We start from the raw sequence: 10,834 nt of genomic DNA on the forward strand, positions 1-10,834 counted from the left end.
ACTTTACTATGACAATTTCAGAAAAATCTTTAGCATCATTTCAAACTTTGTTCTAAGCCCTAACAAAAAATACTGAAAAAAATATATGGTCCCATGGCGTTTATAGGTCAAAATTGCAGTTATTTTCAACTTATAGAGATTCGCAGTAAATAACATGCGGCATAAAAAATCAATCCCCACTCCTAAAATCTTCCCTGGTATTTCTATAGTTTCTGTAATATTCCCTCATCCCATCATTTATTTCAAAGGTCATTAATTTTACTTTAAAATGAAAACAATTAAATACCTGATTTCAGCCAATGGCGTAACGCCTACCCATTCAGTATTCTGTTTAATGTTCCATAACAAACAAAGCCATGTGTGCATCCGGGGATTTGGTGCTCTCATTCCTATATCCTGTGTAAACACGTTTTTGGTTTGACTTTAAAATTTGGTTTATTTTCTAGGTGTTTGTTATTTCTTTAAACTTGTAATTGATTTCCAGGTAAGGTTTGGGTTTATTACATTGCATACATTTACTCTTTAGGCATAATCCCTTTGCATATTTCTTATTTTCAGTGAAATTTAACCAGACTTGCACTTGCATATTCGAGAACCTAGTGTTGATCAATCTTTTTCTTTATTTATAATCTTTTGTGACTTGCATACTCAAATCATTTGACCGGAAGTAAGGTAAAGTAACCGGAAGTAGAAATCTATTTTTGTTTTTCAGGTTTATAAATAGCATACCAAATTTATTTTAGTTCCACACGTGAACTACCCCCCTGAATTGAAAGTTATTTTTGAATATTAGCCCAGTATTTCATTTGTTCATTTAGAACAACCCTCCATTGCTTATCTGAAATTATTGAAAATTTTATCTGGTGTGAATTTCTAAAATTACCAATTTACCATTTTCATTTACTGAAATTTTGCATATAAGGAAAATTTTCACATTGATTCATGAACTTAGTTTATTGTTTACTGTTTACTATCACATTCATCATCATGTCGAACACCAAGGAGACAACAGAAACAACACAGCAAGAGGAAATAACCTTTACGCAGACGGAAGTGAGCAACATTGTAGACGCACTAGCATCAATGAAGATTAAGCCGAAAGCCGACACTCCACAAGATTTCTTACAGTGGATGGAACAATCCATGACTAAGCCAACAGAAGTGAAGATGGAGCACCATTATGCTAGTCCTACCACAACAGAATCAAAATCAGTTGTCAACTTTCATTATCCAAAGATTTCCTTCTTCTCTGGTAACACCAAAACTGACACTTCCTACGACATATGGAAATATGAGGTTGAGTGCCTTCTTAGAGAGTCTTACAAGCCTGAAGTGATACATCATGCCATACGACGTTCTCTAAGAGGAGAGGCAAGTCGAGTCCTTATGCATCTTGGCCCAGGAGCTTCCGTTGAGGCCATTATCAACAAACTTGACAGCATATATGGAACTGTGTCTGAGAGAGAGGATATCTTGGCAGAATTTTTTAGTGCCCATCAGAAAGAGGATGAAGAATGTGCCAGATGGAGTTGTCACTTGGAGGACATTATCAGTAAAGCACAACAGAAAGGATTAGTTGGATACCATGAATCACAACAAATGCTGCGTACCATGTTCTTTAAAGGACTACGCCCAACACTGAAGGACATTTGTGGTCATTTATATGACAAGTGCCTTACATTTGACAGTTTAAGATCAGCAGTCAGGAAAGTGGAATTAGAGCATCAGCCACCCAGTGAGAAGAAGCTACCTACTGCAAAGTCTGCAGTCCCTGCAGATTCATCAAGGAGCTTTGAATCTCTTGAAGCGCAGATTCAACAACTGACTAGTGAGGTTAGGGGAATGAAGCAGCACTATGGTTATAGCTACAACCCACAGATGCCTCAGCAATACAGACCAGTAAGGCCGTCCTTCCAACGAGGAAGAAGACGAGGAAGTTATAGAGGATTTCCTAATCAGTCAGTTAGGATGCCTTTGTCAGATGTTGTGTCAGACACACCGAGGTATGAGTATGAAGCCCCTACCTGTTATAAATGTGGACAGAAGGGTCACATAGCCATTGGATGCCGAGTCCGAATGGATCACAGAAGGGCTCATTTAAACTCCAAGAAGCCAGCGTCTGGGGACAAGGGGTTGGCAACAGAACAAGGAGTCCCAAAGTTCCAATAATCGGATCATCAAATGAGATTAGAGTGTCCATCAATGATGTCACATGTTCTGCACTTATCGACACAGGAGCTACAGTTTCGACTATCAGTGAAGCCTTTTATTACCAGAATTTAAGCAGAGATGTGGAGCTACATTCTATAGAAGAGGCTATAAGGATAGAATGTGCAGATGGACAACTCATGCCTTACCTCGGCTATGTTAGCGTTAACCTGACACCATTTGGAATTCCCGGACTAGACCAATTACAGGATTGCTTATTCCTGGTTGTACCCAATAGTACTTACAACTCCCATGTACCTGTTCTCATAGGGACAAATATCTTACAGAGTCTCATTGATGTCACTAGAGAGGAACATGGTTCGAGATTTTTACAGGAAGTCGCTATCCAGACACCATGGTACTTAGCCTTCCGTAGTATTGTACTTAGGGAGAGAGACTTGCAGAAAAATGGATATGCCTTAGGACTGGTGAAGAGTGCAGAAACAACAAGAATTGTGATTCCACCGAACAGTATTACCACCATCACGGGATATGTTGATAAGAAGATTCCATATCAACAAGTTACTGTTATGATGCACCAGTCCTCAAGATCATGTATCCCAGATGATGTCGATATAGAGGCAACACTACACCAGTACATGTACGACGAACATCAGCTGTTGCCTGTTACCATCAGCAATATCACCACGAGGACCATTTCCATTTCACCTAAAGCCATCATATGTGAAATTCAGCCTGTAGTTATAGAGGATACTGGTGAATTTTCCAAGAGTGAACCAACATCATCACCTGAGTTGGAGAGGATACTAAGTAAGATTCATTTACCAGACGACATTACTGAAGAAGAGAAACAGGCTTGCAGAGACTTAATAGAATCCTATCAAGACATCTTTTCTACTGGTGATACAGATATAGGGACAACGGATAAAGTCAAGCACCGCATTGAATTATCCGATGAGACACCATTTAAGCAGAAATATCGTAGAGTACCACCAGCCATGATAGAGGAAGTGCGGTCCCATATTAAAGATCTGTTGGCTGCAGGGATAATAAGACCATCCCATTCTCCCTTTTCATCGAATGTGGTGTTAGTTCGCAAAAGTGATGGCTCACTACGCCTCTGCGTTGACTACAGACAACTTAACGCAAGGACCATAAAGGACAACTATGCACTACCAAGGATTGAGGAAATCTTGGATTCCCTCTCCGGTAATACTTACTTCAGCGTCCTTGACATGAAGTCCGGCTACCACCAGATCGAGATTGAGGAACATCATAAAGAGAGAACCGCATTCACAGTGGGACCCCTAGGTTTCTACGAATTCAACAAGATGAGTTTTGGTTTAGCGAACGCCCCAGCCACCTACCAACGGCTACAGGAAGAATGTTTAGGCGACCTTCACCTCAAAATTTGCTTTATTTACTTAGATGATCTTATTATATTTTCTTCTACTTTCAGGCAACATCTTGATCGGCTACAACAGGTTTTTCAGCGAATTAGGAATTACGGACTTAAACTTTCTCCTAAAAAATGTTCTTTTCTTATGAGTAGGGTAAAGTATGTGGGACATATTGTCTCCAAGGATGGGGTTGAGCCAGACCCAGACAAAATTTCCAAGGTAAAAAACTGGCCAGTACCAATTAATGCAGAACAGGTTCGACAGTTTTTAGGTTTTGCTGGCTACTATAGAAAATTCATTAAAGATTTTGCCAAAGTTGCCAGACCACTGATAGATGTAATGGCTGTAGGGAAGAAACCTAGGAGTAACAGCAAGCAAAAGATAGACCCAAAATGGAAATGGAATCAAGATCAACAAGCAGCATTCGACATCCTTAAAGAAAAACTTACAACTCCACCCATATTAGCTTATCCAGATTTCAGCATACCTTTTAAGCTGCACACAGATGCCTGCCAAACTGGATTGGGAGCAGTATTGTACCAAACACAAAATGGGTCGGACAGAGTTATTGCATATGCCAGTCGTGGATTAAGCCGCTCTGAGAAAAATTACCCTACACATAAATTAGAGTTTTTGGCATTAAAATGGGCTGTCACTGAAAAGTTTGCAGATTATCTCCAAGGAAAAGAATTCACAGTTTTCACCGATAACAATCCCCTTACCTACGTATTAAGCAGTGCGAAATTGGACGCGACAGGACATCGTTGGATTTCTTCTTTGGCAGGTTACAATTTTAAAATTCTCTACAAGCCCGGAAAAACCAACACAGATGCTGACAGCTTATCCAGACTGAATGAAACTGAGACCATTTCTTCAGAATCCATCAAAGCCATATGCCAGATAGGTCAACCTTATGCAGAAACACTGTGTGTAGATGAAGAGATATGCCAGTTTATGCAACCTGTCAGTGAACCTGGAGACCATTTTGATATTGTTGCATTACAAGATGATGATACTACTATCTCTTATTGGAAGCAGCAAGTTCTCACAGGAGTTCGACCTAGTAAGAACTCACTCCAGACTGAAAATGACCTTATTTTTCACAGGAACTTCTCAAAACTGAAGATAAAGGATGGAGTTTTGATACGAGAAGTTAAGAACGAGGGGAACACACTTGAACAGCACATACTCCCAGCCTCATCTATTCCAACAGTACTGAAGTATCTCCACAATAAGATGGGACATCTAGGCCGTGATAAGACTTTATCATTGGTACGACAAAGGTTTTATTGGCCGAGAATGCAGAAAGATGTCACAACTTGGATTGAGAATTGTGAGAGATGCACCAAGAGTAAGAGGCCAGCTGAGAAGACAGAACTAGTTAACATCACTACATCCCAGCCGTTAGAGTTAGTATGCATGGACTACCTTACTTTGGAACCATCAAAAGGAGGAATTCAGAACATTTTAGTTATTACAGATCATTTTACTAAATTTTCCATTGCAGTTCCCACCAGAAATCAAACAGCTAGGACAACAGCAGAAGCCATCTTCAACAGTTTCATCATTCATTATGGAATTCCTGAAAAACTACACTCGGATCAAGGTACAAATTTTTGTAGCAATATTATTAAAGAATTATGTTTACTTTTAGGCATTTCCAAGTCCAGGACCACTCCGTACCATCCAATGGGAAATGGAATAACAGAGAGATTCAACAGAACCTTGTTGTCCATGTTAAGAACTTTAGAGAATTCCCAGAAAGCAGATTGGAAGCGACACATCAATAGCCTGGTACATGCATACAACTCTACCGTCAATGACACAACAGGATTTACACCATTCTTCCTGATGTTCGGTAGAGAACCGAAGCTGCCTGTTGATGTTATTTTTGGACTGTCTAGATCCTATGATGATGACAAGTGTACCACCAAGTATATTGCTGAGATGAGGAAAAGATTGCAAGATGCGTACAAGCAAGCGGAAACAGCAATAAAGTCCTCTCAGCAAAGACAGAAGTCCAATTACGACATTAGGGCCAGAGCAGCTATACTGAATGTTGGGGATAGAGTGCTCGTCAAGATTGTGGCATACGATGGTAAGCACAAAATATCGGACAAGTGGGAAGATGTGCCTTACGAAATCTTATCCCAACCAAACAAGAACATTCCTGTTTTCAAGGTGAGACGTGAGGATGGCGAAGGACGTTGTAGAGTTCTACATCGTAACCTACTATTGCCAATAGGATCCAAGTTTACATCCTCACCACCAGTACCCAAACCTAGACAAAGAAGGAAGGCAAAGAGAAGAGATGAACCTGAAGATACTAATACAAAAGATTCTTTTTGTATTTCAGATTCTGAGAGTGAATTTTCATTTATAGGTAACCCTATAGTGTCTAAGAATTCACCACCAGAGACCTCCAGTCAAGAGGGTGACGACCTGTCTTCGGCCGGAGAAGCTTCAGCACCTGATTCAGAAGAGGACGCTCTTCAGCAGCAGGAGCCTGCCAATCAGCCTGAAGGTGATGATGATCAAGTTGAAGAAGTTCAGATTGTAGAAGAAAACAAAGTTGTTGAGCAAGACGATGAGCCTTCCATAGATGAAGATGAACCTTTGCAAGACACTCCAGTTCCTGCTCCACGGCAGTCGACAAGGCAAAGAAAGGTCCCAGATTGGACGAAAGATTACGTGATGATGACGCAAGGTAAAGCAGAACCAGATTGGTTACGTAGAGCCAACTTTTTGAAAGAGATGATGAAAGATGGTCTTTTACAGAGTGTAGACTCTAATTTGTGCCAGATAGCTCTTTTAAATATTGTGTCATCATCTCAGTAATACCCAGGTATGTATTTTAGTATCATTGTAGATATCCGTACTTTTTATGCCGTAAACCTCACTGTTGAATGACGCGGACGTCATTCTGCAACCAGGGGGAGGTTGTAGTAGTGTGTATAATATGCGTATATAATAAATAAGTGTTTTAAATTTAATGTAAATAAATTAAACTACCATAATAGATAAAAGTATAAAAAGCTTGATCCGCTCCTTTATATCCTTAGCCCTTTACCTGTACACCTGTATATAGATAATTAGTTACCTTAGGGCAGTTCAAAGGTTTTGGAGTGTTATTGGTTCTTATTGGTAGTTTGGTTGTGAAGTTGGATTTCATTGGTTTTATTCTTTTGGTCATTGGTTTTACCGCCAAAATATTCATTCTTTGTCTTGTTGAGTTAATGACCAAGACTGAGTTTTTATGGACTCCATGACTGACTTTTGGAGACTGACAAATTCCATTTTCTGGTAAGTACTAACTTTCCTTATTACTAATTGTTAAGTAATATGTCTATTCTATAGATCTGCATTTATTAAAGATCCCAATTTCACTTCATATTAATTAAATGTATGACCATGAGAGAAAGATGTTATTTTTATGATTGGAATTATTGATTACAAAGATCAGTAATGTATTATATTATAAGTGTAAATTGTTATGTTCAAGTTACACCATATATTTTTATGACCCAGATATTTGGTAACTTTGTTCAAAGTGAACAGATGATTTTATTTTAAAGGAATATATATATATTTTAATGTATACTGTATTAAATTACAGAGTCCATATACATGTTGTGTAAAAAGCTGTAAACATCACACATTCATGTGGTAGCCTTTTCCCACAGAATGGTGAGGAATTATTTGTTTTAATTAGTCCTATTTTTTATACCTTTATATGGGAGAAAATATGTAATGTCCATATATTAACTATAAGAGTTATCTCCCTTAATTGATAGTAAATGTACACATATACCTATCATCTACAATATATATCATTATGGATATGTTAACTATGAGAGCTTCATGTATAGATGATTAATAGGATTGAATTGATGTGCTATTATATTGTTGTTTTATTATATTTCAGGGCTATAATAACATTGTATTGCTAAAGCTCACTGTGTCTAAATAAATAAGACCTGAACCCTGACAGAGGAGTGTTTGTTCTTCATTACCAACCCCCTGTTACATTTATAACAGTCCGAAATCTCTGCCATTGTGTCTGCATACTTTCTGTAAGAACTGTATATCATCGTATGCTTCTTCTGTTCTTCAGTCGTCAAATAGTGACAACAAATCGGAGTTACTATGTCCCATTTGCAGAAGGAAGTACGTCATAGTAGATGATCTAACAAAATGGATAGATGGACTACCGCATAACCACGTGATTGATCAATTAATTGGGCTAATGGAGAAATCGGAAAATGAGTGCGATTCTTGCAAACGGCGTGACAAGGAATCAGTCGCAACAAATAGGTGTTTAGACTGTTGTGACAATTTGTGTGATGACTGCACATGTTATCATAGAGGTCACCGCTACTCTATGGATCACACATTGCTGAAGATAGAGGAACTAAAGTCACAAAAACAGGCTGGTTTTTATATCCCAGGGATGTTTTGTAAGAAACACGAAAGCAGGAAACTGGAGGTTTATTGTTTCGATCACGAGGGGCCTTACTGTTTGATGTGTGCAACGATGGAACATCGGAAGTGTAAACAAGTTGAAAGTTTAGAGGAGTGTTCGAAGCTGTGTACAGAAGAGAAACTGACATCATTTCGCCAAAGACTAGATATGTTGTATAGAAGAAGTAAAGGACATCTTGAACACTTATGGCCGGTTGCGTATCTCGGATTTAAACCTACGATCAATGATTCCGGGTTTAAATCCAAGCTTTCGCGTTGCACGCATGTAAGGATTGGCTGAGTACGGCTCAGAATTACGGTAAATTCTGAACCTGGTGTAGGGGTGGTTTAAACCCAGCTTTACAACGTTTTCATGGATTTTTTTAATTGAATTTAATTTTTGGGGTAGAATATTTCAATAATTTGAAATATTACGATGTTGCTAAAATGTTTTATGGTAATGATGATTGCATTGATAGATTTTGCAGTATTAAAAAAGCTATTCTACAAGAAAAATTTTATGGCAATATTGCATGTTGATTTTTCTTTTTGCACAAATTCTCAACAGCTGTTCAATGTGCCGTTTTAACACTGATGTAGCTGTAGTATAAAGTTTTGGAAGATACTTTTAAAATACATAAATGTACATAAACAGGAATTTTATAGAAACTTTCTAATATACCAAATTTAAATCAAATTACGAATTTTACATTTTCGTCAATAGCTTATGATACACATTCCAATAATTTCTAATAATGCCGAATTCCCTAGAGATAAAAAGTCTTTCGGTTATCTGATTAATCAGGCTGTCTACACAACCGTAGGAACCGGGTCGGGGGAGGAAGAACATGTTCGTCCCCTATAATTTTGCCGCTGTATAAAATTCTCTAGAAAACATAGCTAATATGTGTTTTCTCAAAAATAATGTATTATAAATTTTTTTTTTCATTTGATTTTAAACTAAAACTTTAGATTTATACATTGTTCCTTTATCATTTATATACATATATTGTGTTTTGGTATTGTTTCTAAATTACTTATTCCAAAGACCACCATCCCTGTTTTCTTCTCTTCAGTCTTTTGCAAAAGCTTTATTCTGTTTGCAATTTTATATTTTCTTATGGTTTGAGTTTCGATGAAAGATGCCATGATTTGAATTATATTGTATTACATTTTTTTTAACATCAATATATATCTTTGATTTTAAATATATCCTTTTAATGTTCAACCAGTTACTAGTATATTAAAACTTGTTTTGAAGTGCTGTAATATCAGGAAATCTTTTATCTTTCAACATTTTATATGAGTAAGTCAAGATTAGGTAAACCTTACTCAGTTTTATAGCGTGCAACAGAAATGCGACTCAGGTAAACCCGACTCAACTGGGGTTTAAACCCGGCTTACGTGATCCACGGATCAGCCACTGAGCTGTACTTATCTGAGCCATAGATACGCAACCGGCCATTAAACATGCAGAAAAATGATTTCCATTCAAATGTTTCTTTAATCATTGATCGCATTAGAAATGACAAGGAAAAAGCTTTTCAATTCTTAAATGAGAAAGAAGCTGCAATTTGCAGAGAAATACGTTCCATTGAAAAGGTTAAGAAACTGCTCTACGAGGACAGAGAAAACCAAACACAAGAAATTCATTGTACATCTGAGAAAAGCTTGGAGCGTATTAGTAATGCTAGCAGAAAAAGTAAAGTTGAGGTGTTCTTAGAAATGAAAGAAGTGGAGAAGCAATGCAAAGGTTTTGAATCTATGTTGGATGAAATTAAACAGAGTGAAAACTACATCATTAAATTGATAGATGATAAAGCTCTTCAAAAATTTATGCAAACAACAAATCCGTTTGGAAAAATAAACACTTGTAAAACGCCAAAGGTCAATTTCCAATCTGCAAGTGTAAAATTTTCTAGCAGTATCAAAGCAGAAGATTGTCGATTTACAGATGTGTGTTCATATTGCAAGACCCACATTCTGGCATTATCGGAAGATAAAAATATGTACATTTTTTCCTTATCTGGTAAACTTAAAGACAAAACAATGCTGTCTGGAAAACCCTGGGCACTCACAAAATTCTTGAAGAAGAACGTTGCAGTATCCATAAGATCGCCACACCGCTGCATCCAAATTTTTGAAATCAAACCATCAAGTTTGAATCCACTGCCAACAAAAGAAATACCATTAGAATTTGAACCTCTTGGAATACAGTGGGAGGATAACATGTTTATTGTGTCTTCAAATGATTCGATGATTCGATGGATATCTGATGATGGAACAGTGAAACAATCTGTCCCAGTGTCCAAAGGACCCATCGCCGGTTTATGTTGCCAGCACACACTTGAAATATTATATTTTACTAATGAGTCCGAGAACAAGGTCAATATGGTTCATTATCCAAAGAGTTTATGTTTCACTCAGACAAAAGATATTTTACCGCTCAAACAACCAGTTGGATTGTGTTGTGATTCACAGGACAACATCTATGTCGTTGGGTATTCATCCAAAAATGTTGTTCAGGTGGATCCAGATGGAACCTTCGTGAGAGAGCTTATACATGAGTAGTATAAGGAGCCTGGCCGGCCGGGTCAACTGAGTGCACTTTTGGGCTGAGGGGGATAGGGGGTTCAAGGGAGTGCAGCCCCTGGGGGGGGGATAGGTGGGTCAAGGGAGTGCAGCCCCTGTGGGGGGGATAGCCGGGTCAAGGGAGTGCAGCCCCTGGTGGGGGATAGCTGGGTCAATTCAGTACATATAGCCCCCTAAATACGGGGGTCTGTTTACACTTTGTTTACATTATA

The 10,834-nt window shown here is 38.0% G+C and overlaps 1 protein-coding gene across 1 annotated transcript; it reads left to right on the plus strand.

The window, feature by feature from the left end:
* Nucleotides 1-9,500: 9,500 nt before the first annotated feature.
* Nucleotides 9,501-10,601, plus strand: LOC134282952 (uncharacterized). Its single transcript, XM_062765378.1, has one exon. The coding sequence runs from the start codon at nucleotides 9,501-9,503 to the stop codon at nucleotides 10,599-10,601; it is 1,101 nt and encodes a 366-aa protein (XP_062621362.1).
* The last annotated feature ends 233 nt before the right edge of the window (nucleotides 10,602-10,834 follow it).

The sequence above is a fragment of the Saccostrea cucullata genome, unplaced genomic scaffold (genome assembly GCF_032062105.1).
Source record: "Saccostrea cucullata isolate Sc308-1 unplaced genomic scaffold, CSIRO_AGI_Scuc_v1 ctg17838, whole genome shotgun sequence".
Lineage (NCBI taxonomy): Eukaryota > Metazoa > Mollusca > Bivalvia > Ostreida > Ostreidae > Saccostrea > Saccostrea cuccullata.